At 40.0% G+C, this 27,396-nt stretch overlaps 1 protein-coding gene across 1 annotated transcript; it reads left to right on the forward strand.

Annotated features, from left to right (window-relative positions):
* The first annotated feature begins 8,251 nt into the window (after positions 1-8,251).
* Positions 8,252-24,740, forward strand: TNFRSF11B (TNF receptor superfamily member 11b). Its single transcript, XM_021546434.3, has 5 exons — positions 8,252-8,463; positions 17,641-18,010; positions 21,807-22,001; positions 22,312-22,536; positions 23,589-24,740. Exons 1-5 carry the CDS (start codon positions 8,434-8,436, stop codon positions 23,975-23,977), a joined length of 1,209 nt encoding a protein of 402 aa, XP_021402109.2. The 5' UTR covers positions 8,252-8,433; the 3' UTR covers positions 23,978-24,740.
* The last annotated feature ends 2,656 nt before the right edge of the window (positions 24,741-27,396 follow it).

Here is a 27,396-nt window from a genome sequence, read left to right on the forward strand (position 1 = left end):
TAGTATTCATTCCACATTCTTGCCTGCTGTTCCACATGCACTATTTTGTGCCTCCATAAACTGCTCTGGATGCAGATCAAAATTGTTTAAAATAATTCACAAGGAAAAAAAAAACCACCAAAGCAGCAGTTTCTATGTATTTTCACATTGCCTTCATTTTCATTGACATTTACTGTTAGCCTTTTTATAGCAATATGAAAAAAGATGGAGAAGCAGAAAAGGGAAAGGCTTTTTCTGATAAGAAAGGCTTTTACATTTTAGGGAGAAGTTCTCACAACAAATCAGAATGCTGTTAGCTTTCCTTCTGTAGTCAGCATCAACAATTTAAAGCAGCAGCACTGAATTCTTTAACTGAAAGTCCACTTTAAATTGTTGGTATTATCATTACTATTCTTTCTTGTTTGCAAAATCTGTTTTTACATAGGAAAAAGTATATTGATGTCTTCTGTGTTAATACTTTTTAGTAGGGTGAACACTCACTTCCTCTCCTTTTATTTTCCGCTTCTCAAGCCTCCTGAGGCATAAGCCAGTCCAAGAACAGTCTGCCAAGGAGCCAAGCTTCCATCTCCTGGAGCTGAACTTGCAGCTGCAGGAACACTTAAGGGGAAACTTCAATAAATTCAAGTGGGCACCATCACCTGTAATATATGGATTTATCCAGCAAGTTCTGCTTTTTTCCTGTGAAAAAATAGGCTTCTTACTAAAAGCTTGGGAGGAACCTTTAATTTCTTCATCACTGAAAGGAACCTGGTTCATGGCCCATCAACACTGATTCCAGGCTCCTTCTTTAATATTTGTCCTAGTAGTGATATTCTTGAATCCTGATTGAAAAGGAGCATGGTAAAGTGCAAACTTATCTTACAGTACAAAGTTGTATTGCCTTCTCTGAGAGCAGGCCAGAAAAATCCCTGTAGCTCTAGAAACATTGAGATCTCCATAAAAAAAAAAAACAAAAACAAAAACAAAAAAAAAAACCCAACCAAACAAAAAACAAAAACAAAAACAAAACCAAAAAACTTAAGGGTAAGCATCAAAAGTAAAAATCCCACTAGGAGAAGACAAGCTTAGAAGAAAATTGAGAGGGAAGTTTATACATTTTTGGAGCGATGAATAAAGGTGGATTCAGGGAAGAGTTGCATCTTACATACACATACACACACATCTTACATACACATACACAGAAGTCAAATGTCCAGTGTTCAAAATTCACATTGCATGAAACACAGTGAACTCTCTGTGCTGAGACACAGTGTGGTAGATGCAAAATTTTTAAATCAGTGTGTTCCCTTGTGGACAATAATCACTGACTCTGGGCAATCTCTTTAAAAGTCCTGGTCCCTGCTGGGTGAAGCGCTGGAATCTGTGCTGCTGCTCTCAGGGTGCCACCCTGCTGCATTCAATATGAAGAATAAATATGCATGAAGTTGATAGTTTGGCTTCCACCAAAGCTTAATTTAGCTCATTTCTCAGTACTGAATAAGATAAATTAAAACCAATATTTAATAGTTCTTTTAACTCAGCAAGTAAAGAGTAGCATGTGATAAAAATGCAAAATCTGGGGACACTTCAGAGCTGGAAGATAAAGACTGTGCAGTGCATTCCACATTGCTGAGGAGGTACCACATATTTTCCAGGGCACTAATGGACTAAACAAAAGAAAATATCTGGTCAGAGGAAACAAAGGAATGCAGTGCAGCATCCAAGAAGGATGTAGCACAGTCTACACAGCTGGAATGCCTCTCCTGAGGAGTCTGAAATTCCTTCCATCTCCTCCCCACTCCTGTTTTTGTTTTTGGTTTTCAACCTTTTCTGCCAAGAAAAGGACAAAAGCTTTATTATGCTTGAAGTCTGGCCACAAACAAAATTACCTAAAAGGTGCTTCAGAGCATTCAGTACATGAGCATGTGCTATTTCTGCAGGGACATGGCAAGCTTTCCCAGTGAGTTTTGCCATCATCCACAAATTGCATATTCCTTCTGTATTGCTTCACAAAGGCCCCTCCTTTTTTTTCTTAGCTTGAACCACTTCTTTTGGAGCCAGAAGCTGCAGTGCTGACATTGTACAAGGAATTTCAAATAATTCTGATAGCCATTTTGGGAAGGAAATATTGGATGTTCATTACTGATTTTGGTACTTTATTGTGATTGTTTCTGTGTATAGTTGTAAATGTTTTTGGTTGGTTTTTTTTTGTTTTGTTTTTTTTGGGTTTTTTTGTGGCTGTGCCGTGCAACCTGCCTGAGGAAGACAGAATATGTAAGAAATTTTAGACCGTTTTTAAAATTACAGCAAGTACAAGGCAGAGAAGTACATACATTTTTTGTAATATGTAAATACTTATATATGACACATATATGGCATACACCTGCCCATCAAACACTCATTGCTCCCAGCCAGAAAGGATGGGTAGAGTGGTAGGAAAAGAGTCTTCAATATTCATTCAAGAAGGGTGATCTATGAATGATGAAGGGATAGAGGTGGTTGGGGGAAAATGGGCAAGTTGAGGCTGGCCTCAGTGGTATGGAAAAGGAAACAGAAGACACATGAAAAGAGACATAAAAATAAACAGTAAGGGAAAGAACTGTGTCACTTTCTAAGGTATGGACAAAATTCTTAAACTCAGTTCAGTGGGAGAAGGAAAGGCTGTTGGAGGAATTCAAATCAGCATGGCATTGATATGTCAGACAGTAAAGCCAGGAACTTTCTATAAATAAGGAGAAAAGCAACACTCTATGTCTGAAATGACATTTTTAAATGTTATCTATGTATCTATGTAACTCATAGAATTGACATGCAGATTGCTTGATATTTGCAGCTGAAATATATTGCTTTTATACCAAATGTTCTTATTTTGTTTGATTCCTTTAAAATACTGTACTTATAGTAGCTTTTCTGTCCAGCCTCAGTAAAGTACACTTGAGGTTCCAGTCTCTTACCTCACTGTAACCTCTGAACAATTCCAGTCTCTTACCTCACCTGTAACCTTACCTTAACTCTGAACAGTTTCAGAATCTTCAGCATTCAAAGCCCCTGCTGTACTGTAGCTGTTTACTGTCACAAGAAGCAACCAAGGTCCTGTGTCCAGGAGCAGACAGCTTTTTCTCACAGATGACAACTGCCTTTAACTACTTTCCTGGTGAAAGGGGAGCACCTAGCAATCCATAGGTGGTGAAACTTTGGATGTAAATTATACAGGCTGTCCATCAAGCTGCACAAGCCAATAGCTGGTTCACAGTTGAATTAACCCAGTGTCTGAGAGATTTGAATACAGAATATGTAACAAAACCCTCAGACCTCCATGCAAAATTCATTGAAGGCCAGAAGTGGCATTATTTCTGGCCTAACAGTCCTGCATATGCGGAAAATCAGAAGGAGGGAAGCTTGGTGCCATGTTAATACTGCCCAAATATACACAATGAAGTCAGACTGAAAGCAATGAAATTGCAGACGCTCCTCATGAGCTAAGAGGACCATTTTCCTTAACCAGTGACCTTCAATTACAGAGCAGCAAGCAAATTAGTAGAGACAAAAAAGAAAAACCTGTTAGCCAGAAAATCTTACTGGCTAAAGCTAGTCTTGTTTCAGTTCCAGTTTCCATAGCTTTTGGTAAAATATGTGCTGTCTCTCTTTTGGAGTACTGGTGTTAACTGGAAATGTTGATTCTGGGAACAATGATTTCCTTCTTATCAAATGGGGTTTACAACTGAATTTTTCAGAAAACTTTAAAGGTTTCTGAGTACTTGAAGGATCTGAATCATTGCCTCAAGCCTCCAGATGTCACAGAGAACAAGTTAGGAAAAAATTCAAGGCCAAAAATGGCAAGGGCAGGAATGGCTAAATAAAACTGCCATTTCTCAGTTCATAGATCTTCAGCATTCCTTATGCTCATGCTGGTTTGCCTGTAGGTTGGAGTGACTGTGAAGCAGTCTGGGATGTAAATTTACAGTGTAGCAGTTTGGTGACCCTCATACAAAGAGCTTATCCTGAACTATAGTAATCTGAAAGGTAGGAATCTGATCTTGCCCAGTTCAAGTTGTTCATACAACCTGAAAAAATCACAAATCCAGCTGAATTACATGGTGTCAATCCACTTCAAAAGGGAACTAGAGAAGATAACATCATCTACCAGCAAAGGGTGTCCACACAGGGAACCAGCAATCTTCAAATTCACAAGCTGACTTAATTCCCTAGGTAGACAAGCCCAAACAGCAAAGAATATATGTCCTTCTTCACTTTGAAATTGGAGAATATGTTTATTTTTTTTTCTTTTTTTATGGCTGATAATGCTATACATCTTTTGTGACCTAATTTTCCAGTTCCTCCATTGCAACCTTCGAATCCTATAATCCAAATCAAGTTCTGTTTTGATAGGAAAAGCTCCATTTTTCCTTCTCTGGACACAGTTTGACAAGAGGGATTTTACTTTTTGTATACAAGCCCCATGTATACGCCCCAGATTTACAAAAAAAAAGCCACAGTCTCAATAAAAAAAATATTAGGCAAATTCACTTACAAGATAAAACAGCCACACAGTTAAAACGAAGATAATCATGTAGGTATAAACTTTTTCTTGACAACATTATTAGCTAAATACCTTTCCTCTTTTTTCAGTATATATTGGCATGAAATCTTTCCCCTGAGGTTTCTGAGTTATATTAGAGAAAAAGGATGGGGCAATAGCTGCAGAAGGTTTTCTCCTGCTTTGGTCAAATCTGAGATACATTTTCCTGCTACCTGCACCACCACATTGCCTGCAGATTAACAGGCTTTTTTAAGCCTCCATTTTCAAAGTGCTCTCAGTTCAGATCATCAGCTCTTAGAATTTAAAGAGAGATTCATTTCTAAGGGACAGCTGTAATAGCATGGTAGAATGCCAGATTGTTGCCTTCTTGCTACTAATATGTTTGCTTTCAGAGCCAATTGATCTTTTTAAGATTCCTCTTCCCCTTAGTTTGACATAAATCTCTTAATGACGAGTCTCTGAGTGTTCTCTAAATGCAACATGTGGTGAACTCTAAGTCCCAAGGCTGAAGCCACAGTCTTCCCACTGTTTGTTGCTTGGGCTCAATAAACATCACACTGATATATTGAGATGACTCAGTGAGGCAGTGCTCACCTGCCAGCACCAACTCACTGGTCAGGACTTGTGAATTTTTCCAGATATCAGACAGGCTGAAAGAGCAAAGCCATTTATAGACCTGGTGATTATAATGATGCATGGGAACACAAATAGATTTACAACAATAATAACATCCAGGACAGCAATACAAATAGTGAGGATAAAAACCAGAGAAAGATAAATACCTGTCTGGAAATATGACTACTAGTGAATCAATAAGTTGATGTTCTAGCCAAAGCACATCACTGCAGATTGAAAGCAACATAGTGTTGGTAACCTTCAGTCTGCCCAATGCAAGTTGTCCTTTTTCTCCAGTCCTACATACTGTTACAAGTTGCAGTGAACCATTTCTGTTAACTAGAGGATTTTTTCTACATCATTTTAACTAATGACTATTAAAATAAGTTAGTTGTATTCCTGTAACATGGAATAGAGTACTTAACGCCTGTAATACTCAACACTTCAGATTTGTTAGTGAAATAAGAAAACCTGATTTTTTAGTTTCTTTTCCTATGACAGTTTGTGAACTATACTATGAATACTGAATACTTTAAAGCACTTAAGTTTTAAAAAATAATTTCAGGCTGTGTCCCTTCTCTTTTATGGCATGTAGTCACAAACGCGGTTCTTTTAAACACTGCTGAGAACAACTTTCTAGTAGCATGGACAAGTGTTTATTACAGGGTTTACTGCCTTGTGCCATGATTCTATGCTCTGCAAACTCAGGTCTTAACTAATTCCCAACGGCAAAGTGGCAACATTGTAAAACACTTGTGAAAACATTCAAACTGCAGTTTAAACCTTGTTAAAGTGCAGCTCTTCTTTGGAAAGTGACACTGAAAATGGCAGTGTGGGATCCTGTATTTATTGTGTGATTTCAGGATCAAACATGCTAAGTACAAACATACAGTTCTTTCCTAACATCCACAGGCAGCTCTACAGAGATTAGATGGTTGAAATGTTCATGTATGGTTAAGATGATGGTCTCCTTAGCAGCTTCCCAACATGCTATCATCATTGAAACAAATACATCTTGTCCCCCTTCCATTTAGCTGAATGAGCTTGAGGAGGATCTGTTTTATTCTCATTAACCTCTGCCAGTTTTTTCACTACTCAGGGATGAAAAATGTCTTTTCAGAGAAGTCAGCATATGTAACTCTGAATAAAAATATACACAAGATGGTTGTGTTGAAGAAGATCCGACTTCTTAACAACAGGACCATTTTCAGAAGAAGAATTTTAATGGCTTTCTAATTTGTTTTATGCTCTGGTTAATTACATAAAATATTTCTATCTCTATTAAATTCTGATAGGAACACTATTGTCCATACACATTAACCTGTTTAAACAGGCTTATGAGCTATAGTTTTATTTCTCTACAGAGCCAGCTGTTGGGCATTTATGGCCACAGTCCCATTCAAAGCCCATTGAAATTCAGTTAACAGTGTTAATTAAACACAGGGAGTTTGCTATGCAGTTGGTGCTTTTCTTTCTGCTGTATCTGAGAGGAAGGCAATCAGCCCCACCTACTTCCTAGGATCCCCTGACATGACGCTGAGCTGCTTCCAATCAGAAGAAACACATTGCCATGTCCAGCTGTTGGCCTTTGAGAGGATAAAAGTAGTTTAAACTTCTACTTATGAACTTAATAAGTTCTGCTGATGGAATTGCTGTAGCAGTATGGTTGACACTTGAAGTTGGCCCCTGCTTGGAGAATACCATAGTCACACAAAGCTATTCTGACATGTTCAAAGATATCCATGTCAGGAGCAATCCTTCCCACTGCCCCACAATGAAAATGTGGGACTATTGGCACTACTGTGCTTTTACCTGGACAGTATGTTTATAAATGTATGTAAGAATAAATGTTAAAGTATTAAAAAGTTCTGAGAAGATTACAGGAACATTTGCATCAACCATTCCAGATACAATATTAATCAAGTGGTGACTACCCATCAAATACCAGCAATGCTCCCTCAGGCCTTCTGTGCCAGTTTTCACTTCTTACAGAGAATTTACCACTAATCCAAGTGTCTCGAATTTTTATCATCCTGACAAGTGTAACCAGCATCTGTTTCAATCTTAGGTTATGCCTGATGCATGTTCAAACAGCTATGGATTTGTAAGGAGGCACGTGTGAGGCTGTCCTTGAAGATGATGGTTTCCAGACAGTGTAGATGAATTTTTATGAAATAACATGCAGGCTTTTTCCACCCAGCTCTTGCCAATCCTGCTCAGCCTTGTGACTCAAAGGGGAGAAACTGCACAGCCCAGTGCCAACAGGGGCCCCAGTTTCAAATACTCAAGAGCTGGCATACCCAGAGCTGAGGTTTTGGTCTGGCCTGTGAAAAGGGAGAAAAAACCATCTGTGAAATCTGGAGGCACATCAGGTTTGGCTTCTACCCCAGGATTCTACAGGATCCCATAATCCTTTATAGCTATCTGCAGGTTGGGAAAGTAAATCCTTTCTCTGCACTTTTCCTCTGCTCCACACCTGGCACACACAGGTTCCCTGGGGCTTCCATGGAGCAATCCCGGGAAGCACGGACAGCAGGGTTTGATCCTTGCGGCTTCAGGAAAATGCCCTTTCCTAACTTAAACTGGGGAGGAGGAAGAACAGCGCCCTGAGTGGGACTTCTCCTGCGGGCAGGAGCGTGCTGAAGACACGACTGTCTCTGGAAAATCACAGCAAGAGCCCCGTGCCGCCGCTCGCCCGCCCTCCCCGGCCGAGCCCCTCGGGCCGCGGCAGGCGGCGGCGCCTCGGCGGGAGGCGGGCGCCGCGCCCCGCATTCCGGCCTCGGCAGGGAAGGGCAGCGAACCGGGACCCTCCTTCCCCTCAGCTTCCCCGCCCTGGCCTTCGCTTCCAGCCTGCCCCGCCGCTGGGAGCCCCGGGGAGCCGAGGCAGCGGAGCCTCGCCGCGGGCCCCGCTGCAGAGCGGAGCGCAGGGCACAGCCAGACAGACAGACGGGGAGCAATTAAACCCTCCCCTGGCCAGCCCCCGACACTCCCTCCTGCATTTTCCACTCTGTGGTTACGGCGCTCAAAGGGTTCCATTAAGTCACCAAGTTTTACAGGTTCCTTAAAAAAAAAAAAATAAAAAAAAAATGAGGGGGGTGGGGGGAGGTGAGGGGGAGTGCGCGAGAGAAAAGTTTGGTCATGGCAGGGAATGTGTGATCAAAGCTGAGCCCAAGCTTCCTGTTACACCGGGACTATATATATATCGTGTCTTTAATGTTGGGAATGTAAGCAGCTGCTGGAGCCTGGCGCTGACTCTCTGCCTGATTCCCAGCGCGCTGAGGTTTCTTGCACCGACCACAATGAACAAGTTCCTGTGCTGCGCGCTTGTGGTGAGTCCCTTCGCAGAGGTAGATAGGCAGAAAGGCTCTAGGATGCACTGCAGCTTCGGACATCAGGCTGGAGACACACGGCTTTTCTTCTGGGGTTTTTGTTTTGAGTTTAGGGTTGTTTTTTTTTTTTTTTTTTTTTTGCGGGGGGGGGGGATTGTTTGTTTGTTTGTGGGTTGCTTTGTGTTCTCTCCGTTTTCTTGGTAAACCCTTTTTGTTTCATCTCTCCAAACTTTACTGGTGAGTTTGGAATGTGATGGGCACGTTCAGCTCCAGGGAGACAGCAGGGATTTTCATCCCATTCTAAAGGTAGTGGCATGAGTTGCTTTTATTTTGCTTTTTTTTTTTTTTTACTGACTCCCTCCCTCCTTTTGTAAGGCCTCATCATACTGGTCTGAAGCAAAACGCTGTATCGAGTAATGAATTTAGAAACTGTAGGCTAGAATGTTTGTTTCTGATTTACAAAAGCTCCATCCCTGCCTGCCTCTAATCTCTGCTGCAGTGGCACTCTCAGGTACTGGCTTTCTTATCCAGGAAAACCACTGTGAACTCCACAAAAAAAACCCCACTAGTGTGTGGTTCTTGTCTTGGCTTAGAAAATTCAACTTCAGATGCAAGAAGGTGATGAATTAGTAGCTGTGTCAGTAGCTATTACAGAAGAAGTTGGGTTATTAAATCTGGTATAAGCCCCTGCTTTAATAAGGTTTTGTTTACTTGGTGATTTAGTAAGATACTTCCAGAGGCAAATTTAGAGATATTAGCAGTGCAGTAAATCTTCCAAAATGTTATTTAATCCATTTAGTCATATGGAATTGTATATGAGTTCAGTTTAATTAAAACCTGCCTACAGACAGATCCTGTGTAACATCTATTTGGAGGCTCTTCATCTTTTGCGTAAGGAAACTTTCAAAGAAAAACATTAAAAAATAATATTCAGAGGAGGATCTTGCCAGCACAGTAACTTGCTTCTGGGTTGTTTTGGTGAGCACAACGGCATTAATGTTGTGGCAGAGCATTAGAACTGAGATCCATTTATTCTGTAAGCTTTTTATAAATGCAATGAGATTTCCAGGATTTGATGAGTAATGTGTGTTTATTACTCTCTGTACAAGTTTCTGAAAGAGCTTTTTGAGAAGGAAACCCAAAGTAATTAATGGTGCACGGGAAGTAAAATTTGTCAGCTTGTGGTCAGCAGATTGAAATGCAGGACAACTTTTTCATTCCATGTCTGATGTTGTGCCTGCTTTGTCAATATCAAATCACAGGAAGTTAATCTGGGAATTTCAGCAATATCTGGTTATCAACCTGGCTTCTTATCTGTGGCTGTCATGAAATAATCACATCAGGATTTTGATTTTGATTAAATGTAATGTGCCTGTTCCTGTTCTCCCACAAAATAGTAGCATTTGGTGAAGTGCAGCATAATCCTCTGACAGATGAGTCTTGGAGCTGAAATACATCAGAGGCAGTACATAGCAAAGAGATCATCATTCAACTGCATTATTATTGTTGTTATCATTACTATTATTGTTACATGTATTTAAAATTATTGTAAAATGTAAGAAAAATTCGTGAAGTTTAAGTACTGTCACATGTGCTAGAGCTCAGAAAAGTAGCTGTAGTATCTGTTTTATAGCTCCCCTTTTTGGAGGTACAACTATAGATCAAAGTTTTGTGTGTCTGGCTCACATACTTCCGACCCTAGTTTGGAGACATTGTATCTAAAAAGACTTTTGGGCCATGCTGTACTTCCAGCCTCGGCCTCTTTGCTAAGGTTTCAGAAAGGTTATACCTTATGTGGTGGTTCACTCATGTTTGTGTTGTTTGCTTGGAACACTAAAGCTGCTTACAAACATTATGAAATTGGACTGAATGGAAAGATTCCCCAGAGCTGAATCTCATTACTTGTCACGTAACTATCTTGACCCTTATACTTGACCTTTCTCTATTTTGGATCTCTGGGCACATGTGACGTTCTTTTTCTGGCCTGCCTGTTGGGTTTGCTGTGTGTAGGCAGCAGTGGCTTTGCAGCCTGTGAGGGTAGGAGTTATCGTTCTGTCTGACTTTCTTTCTGTCTGCATGTCTGCATGTGTCTTGGTTAAAAATAAAACACTAAGGTTACCAGAAGAATTTTTAAAAGATACTGTCACAATTCAGGTAACACCTACTGTTCAAATCTCATGGAAAACTTAATTTTGTTCCTTCTGTAAAAACACCTGTTTGTACATAGTACTGTCAGTGCAAAGGCAAACTGTAGTTACAGTGGGAACATCCCAGGTTTGGATTAGCTCTAAATCTTGCTGCCACTCTGGTGAATAACATTCCAAAATGTAAGACACATATTTTGGAGAGTGCCTGGTTAGTTTTCCCTGCTTTCTCCCTCTACAGGTTTCAAGGCAAATATAACTCATATAAATTAGGACTTTCAATTTAGCACTTCTTTGATAAGATGTAAAACTGCTCTTCATCTGAATTTCATTTTCCTACCACTGAAAATGAAACAGTAGTTTAGACCCCTAAATTGCTTTGTGAATGACAACTAATGGTACCTCAAAAAGTCTCTACAGTACTTGACATTTTGACATATTGCTTTACTGACAGAGAAATGAAGATAGCATTTCATAGCCTCAGTTTTTGAATATAGGTCGCTCAGGAGAGTCGCCAATTAAAGTCCTTATGTAAAAGAGGACCCTCCACTTCATAAAGTGTCTTCCAAACAAAAATAGGTCCTGTTACATCCAAAGTGAGTGGATTACAATGAAGTAGTTGGTAGAATGGTAGAAGAGCTTTGTAAGCTGAACTCAAACCTGTGAAGATGACTCCAGGTGAGATTTCATAGTGTGCCTGGCCGTGGTCTGCAGAAAGCTCCTTTGTCTGGGCAGTGCTCTCGAGAGCCTGCAGCAACCCACAGGTCAACAGTGCTGCAGAGCTGCTGGCCCAGAGAGGTTCAATTTGGTAATTGCATGGGCCTCCAGAACAGCAAGATGAGATGGATGAGAGCTTTGGAGTAATTTCTCCCAGGGTGGCAAGTATGTGGAGATTTTCAATAGGTGGATGTGGATCTGATCCAGCATGGCATTGTCACATACTGGATCTGAGATACAAGCTATTGATGAGGAGGACCTTGATAATATCATCCAGTGCTATATTTTGCCAGTGGGATTTCTCTGGGCCTGTGCACGATTTCAGTGAGGAATTTTGCCTAAGGGTTGAGGATATGTGAAACCCTTCTGCCTTTGTTTTGTTCAAATACTTTGTATATAAGGCAAAGTAGAAGATTTGTGAGGTTTTACTTTAAACCCAATGCAAACACTGGGAGCAATCTGACAGATGTCTTGAATGATTATTTATCACATAAGAAAATATGCTTTGGAATACTTGTGGAATGCAAAACAGAAACAGATTTATCTTTCTCAGCAAATGAAACATTCTCCTTTGGTCTACAACCCAAAACCACAAAGCCAAGCTATATAATAATATTTTCATATGCTGAAAAGCCACTCTCTTTTCTGCCACAAAGCAGTGATTTAAAGGGATGATGCTTGAAGGATTTTTACTTCATGTGCTTTGTCTTCTAGTTCATTTTAATTCAACAAGAGAAATCAAGCAGCTCTTTGCCTTACATTTAAAGATGAAAGAAAAGGGAGTGTGTTTTTTTTCCCCAAGATCTGAAATGAAATTTTACAATCACATTATTCCTCTTTCAAACGCATCTTCTGAGGAAGCAAACAAATGGACTGCACAGGCCTTTTATGTGTGTGCTGACATAAGGATGGTATGAAGAAATATAGCTTGAGGCCTAAAGTGCTGATGCAATGAAAGAACTGCTGTCTGACCTTGGGTAATTCATTTTGAATAAGTTCTCAGTATTTACTTGTATCACACTGACTTACAGTAAACTTATTTTTCAGTATTTACAGTTCATCCCAATTCCTCACATTGACACAGCCATCCTGAGATCTGCCCAGGATTTTCCCCAGGGACATGGAGGAAGATTGAGTTCTTCAGTCTTTTTAGAAATGAGCCTATGTTACTAGAATTCCATTTCATCCAATAGGTTGTTAGATGTAGTTAATTATATTAGGTTTCATTCTGGTTTTCTTTTGCTGAAAAAAAATTTTGTTATTGATAGCATTTCATACTCATAGAACAAAAAAAACCCTAACCTTTAAGGATTTTTTTTAATTGAGTCATGCATTTTACTAACCCTAGAAAAACTGTTTACAAATTAATCACACTAACAATTTATTTGTTGAAATGCAAAAGATACTGAGCATTTTTTTCTTCCCTTAGTGCTGGCATATAAAGAATTGGCTGGGAGTTTGAAACTGAAAGATCTCCTCAGTCCATTTGCCATCTCTTCCAGGAAATGAAATGTCATATTTGCTTTCAGAAAGACATTGAGACCTATATTTAGGACACATAGGTTTCTTACACCTGCTTCTCAGTGAAAGGCTGTTCCCAAAATTCCTCTGAAAAGGGAATCCCCTTTTCATTTGCCAGTATTATCCCTTAATGGAGAAAGTTCTCTCTGAGTTCACTGTTTGTCTGTACTGAATCCATAGCTTCTCATGTGACTTGCCAAGCTATTGAAAAAGTTCAGATCCTCCCCAAGAAGAAGCTCGCCATTTCCTTCTAAACTTTTTCTTTACCACTTCCTAGTGAATTAACCTTTCCTAAGCAAGGATGAACAGAACTTTATACAATCTTCTGAATGACAAATCCATTAATTTGGTCATGTGCAGCACTCTTGGACGCCAGCTTTGGTTTCAGAAGGGTTATAGGATGAACATACTCATTGTCCCTACTTCTGATTCCAGTAGAATGAAGCCAGACTTGTAATTTCTTCCTTCTTTCAAATTAGCACATTAACACAACTTTTCCAGCAAGACCAAAACAGGAGGCATGTTTATGGAAGAAATCTTGCTTTCTATGAATCTATGGGGGAGACCACTGTTCAGAACTAGTAAGTTCTGATTGTGGCACTTTCCTGTGCTCAAATAGTGCTTAAGTGAATACATGACATTCAGGTTCTTAGTATATAGACCACCTTTCAACATGGACATTCAGATCAATCAGAGGTTTTGTGTAGCTAAGAAACTGCTATCAAGTTGGTCATAGCATAGTTTAGGAGAAGAAATGTCGGGAAGGACATAAAATGCATCTAAATGCTATTTTAATTTGTCTTAGGAACATGCTTTTGAAGGGCCTCTCATGATCATCTTTATCGACTGTATTTTAGTTTCCATATCAGAGCAGCCCTGGAGTGTACAAAGTGGATTTACCAAAGTAAACTGAACTGATGAAAGCAAATCTAGAGATGGACCCCGGAGACACACCAGATGCACTGTAACCATTAATGCATGCTTGTCCATGAGAGAAAATTGAAGTTAGTCCAAAATATCCCCTAGAATAATACATAATGTGGATGTCAGGTGCTCGGCACCATCTGTTTTGCTCTGCAAATCTGCTGTAACAGGTGATACAAATTCCTAATGTAAGCACAAACTCAGTGTGTGTTAGGCCAGGAGAAAGGACAATTTAGTGATGTTCCCCTCTAGCTTATTCTGTGAACTGGGGGACTGGGGGACAAAAGAGTCTTTTCATTCTGCTTATGTCAAGTTACTGCAGTAAAACTAGTGAAAATGATATGTAATTATCTTCCACCATTACTACTGAATTCCTGAAAAACATCTGAAAAATAGATTGACTTTATTTTGGCACTTGATGTAGGTTTAAAGGTAACTTCTGATTTTCAGGTTGCATATCAATATTCAGAACACTCAGTTCTGCTATGTGTTTTTGGACTGCATAGAAGGCAATTTTACAGATCTCTTTTCTTAAGTATTATCAAGTAACCTACAGTAGTCTTATGAAGTGTGGTACTGGGGTTTGAAGTCTAGAAATGTACTTAGCAACATACTGATGGCTATACTTGGTCTAAAAAAAAATCCAGAAAAAATGCCCTAAAAAGACCCATATGCTGTCTATGGGAGTGGTTGATATCTGATGCATAGAAGAGATGGAAGAAAAGAACAGAACAGTATCATTATTTTTGTGATTTCAATTTTTGATTTGGGATTTCTTGGTCAAAAGGTGAAGTTTATTATTTTCATCCATTACTAGGTCAGATAACATCTTGAACTTGACTGCTTGCAATGTCCTATGGCAGAGAGTTGCAGAGCTCACTGTGCCAATAGGCTCATAGTAGTCCGACAGTAATAATGGTGATCTAGCTCTGTGTTGAAAATTATATATAAAATGGTCTGGTAAAATTCTGCGATATTAATTGCATATCTTTAGTCTGACTGAAGAAATTTTGGTCAAAAAATTTTACTAAATAAAATATTTGGCTCCTGCATACATGTGGCTCAGCCATTGATCAGTGGATTACTGCAGCTATGTAATGTTTGTTTCTGGGGAAAAAAAGGGAAAACAAGGTGATATGCTTTCCTTTTAAAAGCAAAAAGAAAAATTCAAATGGGAAGACTGAGTGTTCTTTTAGTGATGCTGATTTATTTATCTTATTATTATGGGGTTTGGTTATGCTCATTTAGATTAATAATATTCTAGTTGCCATGATTAGTTTATTGTTATTGGTTCTTCCAAGGACAAAACTCAGTATGTCTCACACACATATGGTTCAAGTATTCTTTTGCTCAATTTTTAAAATCAATTCCTCTCAAATTGTGTTGAAATGTTTTCAATATTTATTGGCTTATTTTCCACAGCCATAAGTTTTTCAGAAAGCAGGTGCCTCTCTTTTTCCCTACAAATCCCTTTGCTTTCGTACCCTGATTATTGAATTCTAATTAATTTTAATGCTGATTCATCCCCTGCAGCAAAATTCCTTATTTGCCTCATACATGGTTTCAATGTAAATAGCTGAGAAAGGAAAATAGATAAAATCTTGTTATTCTTGCTCCTACATGTTGCAGAGTAGAGTTAACAGTTATGAAATTATTCATTACGAGAAAATGTGTCACCAAGGGCTGAGGCACAACCCAGAGGAGCAGATTCTACTGCAGTGACAGCTCTGGATTTCTGGGGAGCTGTGCCCTGCAGAGCAGGAGTACTGGTGTTTCTGCCCAAGGACATGCTGCCCAAGGACTGGCTGCTGTCCCTGATAATTTTCACCACTGTTGGGAATTGTCTTGGGTTTCCACAGATATGTGTGTGAAGTGTGGGTTGATGCTTGTCTTTGTAGCACATGTGCCACATGTTGTAGTCAGATATGTTCTATGAAGGGAATGCTTGTGTCCATGCAAGTCTTGCACTCTGGGATGCTGTGTTATCTATCACTGAATTAAAACCATAGAAGAAAACTTCACTGTTCACATCAACAATTAATGAGATTAGCAGGACTTCCTTATTACTAGAGTCTTAGCTGTAGATTTACCAAGGGTGGGGGCATTTTTCCTCAATGTAAAGCCACTCACTATTAAAAAATGTGCTGCACCCTCTTTGTTAAATAGATCACATAAAACACATCCAGTCATTTAAGGACATCAAAGACTAATAAGGAATTTCTCACAGTGAAAGGTATTGTGCATTGAGACCACAAGAAAAGTGAGATCTCCACCTCTAGAAATCAGATAAGTTATCAGACTTAGTCTAGGGTAGCTACAAGAGGCTATAGGGAATACCCATACTATCTGCATTTCATTCCTCAGCCAAGTATAGTTGTATGAAAAGTAGATTCATAGACGTGTAACAGGAGAATGCATTTAAGAGTATTTGCTTAAACAATAAGACTTCCTAAGTTAAACATCTCATATCACTCATTTGCTGTGAGTTGTGTTAATGCAGATGAAATTTTAAATTGTCCTTTCCAAACTTAATAAGAGTATGGCTTCTCTTAATAAGAGAACTGCCATGATGTAGCAGAAGTGAGGCCCTTAATGAAGCATCTCAAGAAAATAGAGGCTTTAGAAAAAAAAGTGAATTGCACCTATACTTTGGGGATATTTGGAAAAGAGGAAATACATTTTTGAAATTGAATTGGCAACTCTGTATTAGCTGACAAGGTTAAAATAGCAACAAAAACAAGTTAGTTAGATCTATAATTCTATTAGATACACTGAAAAATCTTAGGTCAGATCCAGTTTACTTCATCTTTTAAAAATAATGTATAAGCTTTGGAAGAAAAGTGGCACATGTAGCCATGCATGCAGTGCTGGGACAGAGCTGGGTTATCAGTGAGGAGAGTGAGCTGTTGGCAGACCCTCTGGGGATCAGGGTGGTTCTCAAGAGTTATTTTTGTGGTAGACTGGTGCAATCACAGAACCAAATTTTCAATTATAAGACAAAGTGACATGGAGGTTGTCTCTGCAGCAAGACAGGCTGTCTCAGATCACCAGGTCCCCAGTCACACAGCAAAGCAGACTGTTGTAGGAAGCAGGAGGACTCTAGCTGTCATGGAATGTGCCAGTACTGAACCAGCTTTTCAGGACAGCTGTGAGCCTGTGGTTTTAGGGAGGAAATGAAAGCATTGGCCTGGTCTCTTCCTAGCTCATGAAATTGAGTTCTTAATGTGCCCTTCATACCCCACATCATTCTTTACCTCTGTCTCAGGCTGTGTCTTCTCCTTTGATGTAGCTGCCACATTACATCCCAAAAGCTTCTGCATATCAGTGCAAAATTAAATGGAAGGCATTAAAAAGTAACCTCTATTGTTCTAGACATTAGTTTCTGTAAAAAATAGTGTAAGAGAAATAGTGTATGGCATCACTTTTAAAGGTATCTGTGATGATGGTGCACTACACTGGTCATATTCATATGCTCAGGCACAATTTATTTTGCATCTGAAGTACTCAATACTTAAGAACATAAAGGTGCATAATCCCTGCCTTTGCTGTGCATTGGACAAATTCTCTGGTACCAGGCAGTAAAAGGCCAATGCCCAGTGATATTAAAAGGTTGTAAATCAGAGAAGAAGAGTATCTACATCTATAGAAGGAATCACTTAGGTTGGGAAGATTTGCTAGATAAGATCCTAAAACTTTCCCATTCCAAGATAGATATGGGAGAGTCTGGAAGCTGGCCAGTATCAGAAATTTCTAATGCAAGCATTTGTTTGAAGATAGTGACATGAGGAGACTCATTGAAGCGCAGGTTTCCTTATGATCGTGGTGCTCCCCACAACTAAAAGGAAGTGATGTTTTATTTTCCTGTTGCTAGCTCTTGGACATTTCTGTCAAGTGGACCTTCCAGGATGACTCTCCCCCCAAATATCTCCATTACGACCCAGGGACATCTCGCCAGCTGCTGTGTGACCAGTGTCCTCCCGGGAGCTACGTGAAGCGGCACTGCAGCGCCAGCAGCCCGACGCAGTGCGCTCCGTGCCCGGCTCAGTACTACGCCGACGAGTGGAACAGCAACGAGGAGTGCCAGTACTGCAGCACCGTCTGCAAGGAGCTGCAGTTCGTCAGGCAGGAGTGCTCCAGAACGCAGAACCGCGTCTGCGAGTGCGTCCCGGGCAGGTACCTGGAGCTCGAGTTCTGCTTGAGGCACACGGAGTGTCCGCCCGGCTCCGGGGTTGTCCAGGCAGGTGGGTTCCGCTCCTCCATACGCGCAGACCTAATCAGAGCTCTGCAGCACGTCCACGGCTCGTGGCAGTTACAGGATTAGGAAAGAGGCTTGTCCAGATGAAGTTGCAGGACAGCAAATTGTAAAGCCAATTGAACCTGTTCTAATCTGCATCATTTGGACTGTAGCCAAAGGAAGGTTTCTCAGAGGAATACCCTGCTCCTGCTGTAATATATAACTTAATGGCAGTAGCAAATGTAGCAAATTGTACTCTAATGAGAAACATGATGGATTGCCTCTTTTAAAGGAACATTATCTGGAATGTAGTATTTGTGTGTGTGATAAATAATAATGGTTTTCATTTTGAAATCTGCTTTTTCAAGCAACTGTATATCTTGACAAACACCAGGAGCACTACATGTTTGACACCAAGTATATAATTATAACACCATTAATATAACTCTAGTGTCACTGCAATATGTGGTAATAATTAATTATCAGCATCCTAAGTGGAATTTTCCTTTCTTAGGGAAACTATTACTATTACCAAGAAAACAACCATTTCTTTGTCAAGCAGGCTGGCATAGTGCTGAAAGTCTGGTGGGAATATAGAGCAAAGCAGTGCTTTTCAGTGGAGTGTATTCTTAATTTAAGACAACATAAACTGTTAAACCAATAATTTGTTCTTCCCTCAAAACCAAATACATCATTTATTGTTTGGCAAATGCCATGGCCCAGTTTAGCTCCAGTATTTAACACAACCTGAAAGAATTGTAAACTGTCATTGTACCAGAGCTTGATAACTGCCTGGAGAAGAGTACTGAGGTAGGAAATGCAGAAAATCAAAGTGTCTCAGACACCCGCAGGCAGAATGATTTCTCTAGGAATGACATACCTGCAGTGAGGAACACTAGGGCTGGCCTGTACATTTTAGTGCTGAGCTGAATGACAGGCTGGGAGTCCTTTTCTGGATTGTGAACCTCTCACTGGAGAGCAACTTTGGAATAAGGAGAAATGTTGCTGCCGTAGCTGCTCAGTAGTCTTTGAGTAATTGGTCAATGAAGCTTTACCCTGATGCCTTTCCACTGTTAAGCATTGCCACCTGGCAGCTACATTTCCATATTGTAAACCTTCATTAACCTAAACTATACCCAGCAAAAATGAGTTAATGAGGTTCCACTGTATCTCGGCAGCAAGTCAAAAGGGGCCAGAAACAAAATCCTCAGAAAGACTTTGGGAGGTGAATTAAGTATAAATTACCTGAGCAACCATCCTGCTGCATCCCTCCAAGCATGATGAAACATGGCAGACAAATTTCAATCCCTCAGATCAGAACGAAACAAACTTTTAAAGAAGATAAAATGTTGAATTTTGTAATATCTTGAAAAGTTAGTTCCAAAAGACCATCAGATTGAACCAGCTAAACCCAAGCAGACCTTAAAAAAGGAATGAAAACATTGTAAAAATAATTGCATCCCCCTGCGTCAATAGTCAGTTTTTGAGGTGAGGCAACAGCTAAGAGTTTAATAAGCATGTACTGCAGTGTTACTGCTTTTTGCCATATGATAGCCTTGAACTTTGTAATGATGCAAATTCAGGTGAAATAAAACCTAAGAGCAGAAAAATATGATTCTACTCCCACACAGGGAGATGGTGTGGTCCAGTGCCTCATTTAAGGCTTAAAGCATTAGAAATCTGTTTCCCTGGTGCCCATTGTTCATGATTACTGGGCTATCACCTTCCTTTGTAGTTCCTTTTTGTGAGTGAAGATAAAGGCTTTGTTCCTTCCTGCCGCGGCCGGCCCTGTGTGAGGCAGGGCTCAGAGCAGCGCTGGGCTGGGAAAGCAGCGCTGTGCTGGGAAAGCAGAGCAGCGCTGGGCTGGGAAAGCAGAGCAGCGCTGGGCTGGGAAAGCAGCGCTGGGCTGGGAAAGCAGCGCTGGGCTGGGAAAGCAGCGCTGGGCTGGAAAGCAGCGCTGTGCTGGGAAAGCAGAGCAGCGCTGGGCTGGGAAAGCAGCGCTGTGCTGGGAAAGCAGAGCAGCGCTGTGCTGGGAAAGCAGCGCTGGGCTGGGAAAGCAGAGCAGCGCTGGGCTGGAAAGCAGCGCTGTACTGGGAAAGCAGAGCAGCGCTGTGCTGGGAAAGCAGAGCAGCGCTGGGCTGGGAAAGCAGCGCTGGGAAAGCAGCGCTGGGCTGGGAAAGCAGAGCAGCGCTGCTGCGCGGCAGCTCCGCCGCCCCGGTGGCGGCTGCCGTTTCCCTGGGAAGGATGGGGGATTCCAGGAGAGTTGGAGGGAGTGGCAGAAGGGCAGGCAGACAGCGGCAGCTCGTGCCCTTAACAAGAGCGCCGAAATCAACAGTGGAGAAGCTGCCAGAGCTGGAGGGTGACTTTATGCTCAGTCCCGAGAACGCTGATGGATTACACGGTATAGTCCTCCCTTGCGCTGCAAAGATTCTGCAGCGGGCTCTGAGCAGAACGACGCCCCATTTGCAGGAACACTCCTTTCTTGCACTTCCTTGCTGCCAGAACACAACAAAGCCTGTGGGCAGCAGGGAAAGCTGCTAAGACACTGCGGTCTCAGGCCCGCCGATGCTGGCCGCAGCTGCAGGCTGAGCTGCAGGCTGAGCGAGGGCAGCGCCGGGGCTGCAGAGAGCACAGCACCTGGGAAGGGGTGGCACAAACAGGGTCTGCCAACTACAAACTCCTTCGTTTCACTCGTTGTCTGATGAAGTGCTAGGTCAGGTTGCATGCAAGCACTCTTCTTGATTTCACAGCTGATTGAAAACGTGAGATGCATACTCTTTTCCTCGAAGGATTTCCCAAAATAATGAAAAGATTACTAAAAAGCTAACGTTACAATAAACATCCACATGTAAATACTTTAAAAATACACTAGATGGAGGTATTTTCTTATTCAAACATATTTTCCAATTTTTTTCAAATTAATTTTAAGCATGTGCTTAAGTTCATGTTTAATAATGCAATATTAGATACCAGACTTCAGGCACTTGTTAAATGTTGGATGAATAAGCATGAATTAGGAGTGAGTATACAGTGGTTATTCGCACCATTACATTCCTACCACTGGTGGTTAGACTGCATAGTTTAAGATTTCATTGATTTGTTTTCTTATTCCTTGTAAATGTGCTAGAACCATATGTTGTCATTCTGTTGTTGTATCTTATATTTAGTTCTGAAGTAAAGCTATGCATTATAAATCACCAATCAAAACATGTATGTTTATTAAATATTTTTTTTAATATTGGATACTGCTTTCTTTGCTTTTAATAACATTTTATTCAAGCCCCAAAAAGAATTTCAAAATTGTTGTCTTCAGCAGATATGAAGTTAGATTGTATTTTTGTCTAGAACCGAAGTAACTCATTCAAGTAAGGTTCTGGGCAGTTATTGCAGAGTGAAATTCAGAACACAGTTTTTTCCCCACTTTTTTACTTTACAGAATATTTATGTAGTTGAAGGATGAAGACGAGACATAGTGTAATGTCTGGACAGACTCAAGTAATCGAGGTTTTAAAGATATTCATTTACTAAATTACTAATTTAATCAGTAACCACTAATTTTATACTTGGTAACAAGCATATTTAAGAGTACTATTTACTGTATTACATGAGCAGGAACATCCTTCTCCTAAGGCATCTTCTGTCTCTTTTTTTTCCTAAGTGATTTCTTAATAAATCACAAACATGAAAAGCAGAAGCAGGACAGTTTAGAGAGGAATGGTTTTTTTCTGGTTTGTTTTTTTTAATTTTTTTTCCCACAGTTGACGTTATATGTAATTGGATGCATTGTTTTCCTGTTTCCACAGGTACCCCTGAGAGTGACACTGTATGTGAGAGATGTCCAGATGGATTTTTCTCGAATGAAACCTCCTCCAAAGCAGCCTGTCTTAAGCACACAAACTGTAGTGCCCTAGGTTTCAAAATAGCTGTGAAGGGAAATGAGGTTCGTGACAACATCTGTCAGGAAAATACAGATACGACACCTCAGAAATGTGGAATAGGTGTGTATCATTAAGGAAGAGTGCTCTGAAAACATATCTTTAATTATTGTTAAAATTAATTTACCAAAATCTGGGATAAAAATACCTAGCTTGTTAGCTCTTTGCCTGCTATGGTGATGGCCATAGTAGAATTTTAATTATCGTAGCTCAGACCAAAAAGAACTCAAGCACACTGTTTTTTAAATATGTTTTTTTATCATTCTTGCTGCTTGGTTGTTTTTGTTTTTCAGTTTTGTTTTGTTTGTTTTTCTTTCTGAGACAGGCAACGTAAGAGATCAGAACAATTGACATTTTCTCTTTTTCATTTCAGATGTAACCCTGTGTGAGGAGGCTATGTTCAGGTTTGCTGTTCCTACTCATATCACACCTAACTGGCTGAACATACTAGCAGACAGCTTGCCTGGGACAAAGGTTAGCACAGAAAATATTGAAAGGATTAAACAAAGGCACAGCCCTCAAGAGCAGACCTTCCATCTTTTGAAACTATGGAAGCAGCAAAACAAAGAACAGGATATGGTCAAGAAGATTATCCAAGGTATCTTATTGTGGTAGCATGTACATTATAAAACACCTTTTGAATGGCATTTAAAAAATTGCTTGGATCAAATACCCCCTGGGGATGTGTTGTGTTTGGAGAACAGCCTGCAGGCCTTCACTGAGATACATCGATGCAGTAAGCACAGAGAAGGGGAGAAGGGGGAGCAGGGAGAAGGAGAAGCAGGAACAGAATTCCACTTCTCCAGATCAGTCAAGGACTGAACTGTTTCCAGACTTGCCCACTTTGGAGCATGTGTTTTGCCATGACCTTTTGTCTCCTTTTGAGACTGCACAACATACAAAGAATTTTGATCAAGTGAGAAAAATATTTCCCACTGTAATATCTGAGCAACCCAGGTTAGAGGGAGCTGGTTCCCTGAAGCTGAGAGTGCCATTTGTCTTCTATAAAGTAGAGGTTGATATTTTGGACTGGGACATTTATCCACAGGGTGGGGGCACATGGGAATAAGGAATACATAGAAAGGCTTTCCCTTGTTTTTCCTTTCTGGTACCTCTTGTCATGCTGATTCATTTGTTCATATGATTTGGCTTTGTTTGTGCTGAATCTTCCAAGACACATTTCAAAGATTAAATAGTGCTGCAGTATTAATAACAAGGTTTTTTACAGCATTCAGGCCAGCTCTTTTCATGTGAACCACCATCAACAACCACCAAATTTGAATGACATTTTGTCCATTCAGAATAGATTTGAAAAATGCTGCAGAAATGTTTTTTTTTACCCCTCTGCTATTTAGTATGCATGTTTATGTCAGTCTGTGAAGTGTCTACAGTACTTCAAAATTCAAAATTACTATTCTAACAAGCTTGCCTAGGCATTTCTGAAGAGAATGAGCTAAATTTTCATTCACTGGAGGCAAATACTAGGAGTCCTATCACATACACACAACATTTTACAGGATAGATGGGCCCAAAAAAGCAAAGATTAATTATTTGAAGCAAAGAAATTTAGAAAGCAAATTCACGGAATTTTGGAAGTTTTTTTGCAGGTTACAGTAAAGTTGTACTATATTCTCTTTTTGCTTTCTATAGATATCGATCATTGCGAGAACAGTGTCTTAAAGCATGTTGGCCACCTGAACCTCACCTTTGAACATCTCAACATGCTGATGGCAAGCTTACCAGGCAAGAAAGTGGGAAAAGAAGATGTTGAGCGCACAATGAAACTATGTCAACCCACAGAGCAAGTTCTGAAGCTTCTCAATCTGTGGAGAGTAAAAAATGGTGACCAAGATACCATTAAAGGTTTAATGTATGGACTGAAGCACTTGAAAATGTACCACTTTCCAAAACGAACCATCCAAAGCTTGAAGAAGGTGATAAAGTTTCTTCACAGATTTACAATGTATAGATTATACCAGAAACTCTTTTTAGAAATGGTAGGGAACCAACTTAAATCTGTGAAAGTAAGATGTGTCTAACTCAAGATACATTTCTTTCTCCACTGACTATTCTTCCCTAATTACTGCCAGCAGTAATTAAACTGGAACGTTATTTCACCACATTTTGATTTACTATTTATAGAAATGCCTGACTGGAATAATTCTAAGTCTCCTGCAGTGGTTTTGAAGATGTTTTATGCTGGTTTGTTTTTTTTTTTTTCTTTAATAAAAATCACTTTTGTAAAAGCTATTAACCCAATGGTAACATTAACGGCCTGATTCTGCATTTTTGCACATTCAGAGTTGAAAAGTCCCACTGTAGCCACTAGATGAGAAAGGAATGCCAGACCAGGCTCTTCTCCAGTATTTGCTATTTATATTCTTCACGGAATAAACATTTTTGTTGTACATATTTATTAAGTTAAATGGATATGAGACTGAATTTTAGGAAGAAAATTGGAAAGCACACTGTATATTTTCTAGTTAAACAAATATGATTCCATATATTTTTCTGGCAAAATTTTGTAGCATGCCCTAAAAGTTATTAATTTCTTTACAGTTTGTATTTAAAAATGTATTATTGCTTAGTATTATTTGTATAAGTTGTGGTATCTTTTGGTAAGGATGTTTTAATTTATCCAATGATTTTAACACAAATATGGTGAAAATATAACTCAAGTGACCTGAATATTTAAATATTCTGTGAGGAAGTGAATGTACCATATTTAAGAAGCTGGATTTTGATGTAGAATTTCATAATCTTATTTTATAAAGCAATTAAATTTTTCAGTTTAGTTTTTGACTGGTGTTTTACTCTTGATTCTAAAGTAGGAACTAATTACACAGACAGACTATGTGGATTTGGCACTTTGTCTTGGGCTTGGGTCTCTGCTGCTACTCCCTGTCTGGCCTAGTAGTTAATATGTGAACCAAGTAAATATTGATCAGCACTGGATTTTCATGGTCACTGCAAAGGTGTAGAAGAAGTTACAAAAATCTTAATGGTTCCACTCTAAAAGGCCCAGGTGTCATGATATGACCAATTGCAACTCCATGGATACATTTGGCCCAGCACCACTCTTGGCCCAGTGACGTTCTTGGAGAGCTCACAACCTTTGCCCTAACCACAGCTTGTAATTTCATGGAGGAAAGATGATGCATGGGCCTGACAGGCTTGGAAAGCCTCACATTTTGCCACTGTGTTTAAAGGAAGGGAGCACAGAGAGGTCACATAAAAAAATAGTCATTTACCATTTCCCTCAGCTACAAAATGAGGCGCCTACAAAGCCCTGAGCCCCATAAAAAACAGAACAGACAGTGGATGATTGTCATTATCAAATGCTCTCAATTTTAGGACGAGAGGTCATTTATAATGCAGGCCAAAGGCTTTGGTGGCTTCAGAGAAAGACTGTACTCTTGGGTTTTTTTCTTTAAACTGTGTGAACATAGCTTGAATATTCAACATGTTCTTTTCCATTGTGTCAGGAAAGGAAATCCATAAGCATTTAGCCTTGTATGACAAATATCCTTCTATTACAGATGAGAGGATCTTAAGCAAAGAATGAGAGAGATATTTCTGGTTGATACGATAGGTGTTCATCAGAATTGCTCTCTATATAGCAAATACAAATGGGACATGGTGATCTAAAATACTTGGGATTCATTTTTCTGAATTCTCACATCACTTTTTTATCAAAAGGAATAAACTCCCTTTTAAATTTCACATGCTATTAGCATCTCATTTATTGAGAAATGGTGCTAAACATAAAAAGAATTCCTAGTTTTGTGTTGATTCATTTGGCATAATTTACATACTTGTACAACAGAAAGTGGTTTTATATGTAATTAAAAGATTATAGCAACAGACTCAAATTTGCAAAATAGATACCAGATGTTTCCATGACTCTGACAGGTGTGGAGGTTTGGGGTGTTCTAGGTGTTAAAGTGAGAATAATGATCTTACTGGCAACCAAATGAAGATCACACACACCTTGTAAACAGTATCATCTTAATCCTTTCTACATATGCAACAATTTTTAAATTGATAGTATAGTTCCAGTATCAAGTAGCACTATAATTTAAAAATTTATCACAGAGATAGAGCCCTCTTGAGAAAAGCACAGTTGCTTCTTAGTACACGGGTTTTATTTTATACATTTATACTTCCATTTTTCAAGTAGTTATACGTAACCGTCATTGTAAACAATTCAGTGTTTGTGGTCCCTTAGGAATGACAATAGTGAAGAAGGTACTTGGAGCCAGAGCCTACAGTTTAAGCTGTAACTACCATGTGAACATGCTGTGCTTCATTACAGTAGAGTATGGCCTGGACTGGATTTCCTGGGAAAATTTAGCATTGAACTATAACCTATGCCTTCAAAAGAGGCACAGGTTATAGGTCAATGCTAAACTGAACTAATGCTAAACCTTTCCCCCTAAACACAAACTTACATATACTTAATGGATTATACCTTTTAAAGCTGATTCAGTTAATCAGTTGCCCATGCCCAGGTAAACACTTCTCAACCAGTTTGTGCCTCATTTATGAATTTTGCTTCACTCAGCTGGAATGACTTAAACACATCCTGAGCAGGAGACATTTAAACCATATTCCCTTCCCCAAAGAGCCTCCAGCCCAAAATAGCCAAGACAAACAAAAGCAAGACCCAGGATAATGAGGGAGAGGGTGAGGCAAACAGAAAGTGGGAGGAAAGCTTGGAAAAAATGTGGGTTTGGGGGTGGTAGCTTGTTTTATAAGAAAGGCTGCAGGAGGAAGAAGATGTGCAATGAGCAGGAGGTTAGGAGAGGGGTTCCTGTGTCCCTGGCTTGGAGGAAATGCTGCTGTGGGGAGGAAACTGTGAGGTGTGAGGACTGGGGACAAACAACCAGAGCTGGGCCTTGGGGGTGACTTGAAGATGGATTTTGTGCTCAGGGTGCCCTGACCTGCCAGGGTTACAGTGCCTGCTCTCCTCCCAGCCCGGCTGCTGACCAGACGCAGGAAGCAAATGTTTCGCCATCCTCTGGCCAGAGGTGAGGCCGGCCTTGCCTTGGGAAGGAAAGGAGTAGAGGAACGAGGAAGCAAGAGAAATGTGCTGTGTCTGCTGCCCCAGACAGGGGCAGGGATTGTGCTGTCCTGTCCTGTCTGCTTCCCCTTCACTGAGAGAAAGGAAAAGCAGTTTCAGGAATATTTGAGGGAGATAGTGAGATGAGCTTTAAGGAAGGTTCTTTAGCTGTCGTCTCCCCAGCTCTGTTCTTGAAACATGGAAACAACCCTGAGCTATCAAAAAATACCATGGGTTTTAAAGTACAACCTTATGATTCCAAAAATCCTGCTTTTTGAATGTTTTTTTTTAATATGTACTTGTCCTCCATCAAGGCAGTCTCTCCCAGAAAATGCTTTGGTGTATGGGGGAAATTAATGAAGAAGCTAGCCTAAGATCTGCAATAATATTTTTTTA

The sequence above is a fragment of the Lonchura striata genome, chromosome 1, assembly GCF_046129695.1.
Source record: "Lonchura striata isolate bLonStr1 chromosome 1, bLonStr1.mat, whole genome shotgun sequence".
Classification (NCBI taxonomy): Eukaryota; Metazoa; Chordata; class Aves; order Passeriformes; family Estrildidae; genus Lonchura; species Lonchura striata.

Bases quoted from the DNA above. Each gene is read 5' to 3' on its own strand.
- TNFRSF11B (XM_021546434.3), top strand. From the start codon at position 8,434: ATGAACAAGTTCCTGTGCTGCGCGCTTGTG. The intron at 22,002-22,311 runs GTGTGTATCATT...TTTTCATTTCAG, and splicing joins ACCTCAGAAATGTGGAATAG to ATGTAACCCTGTGTGAGGAG. The intron at 22,537-23,588 runs GTATCTTATTGT...TGCTTTCTATAG, and splicing joins GGTCAAGAAGATTATCCAAG to ATATCGATCATTGCGAGAAC.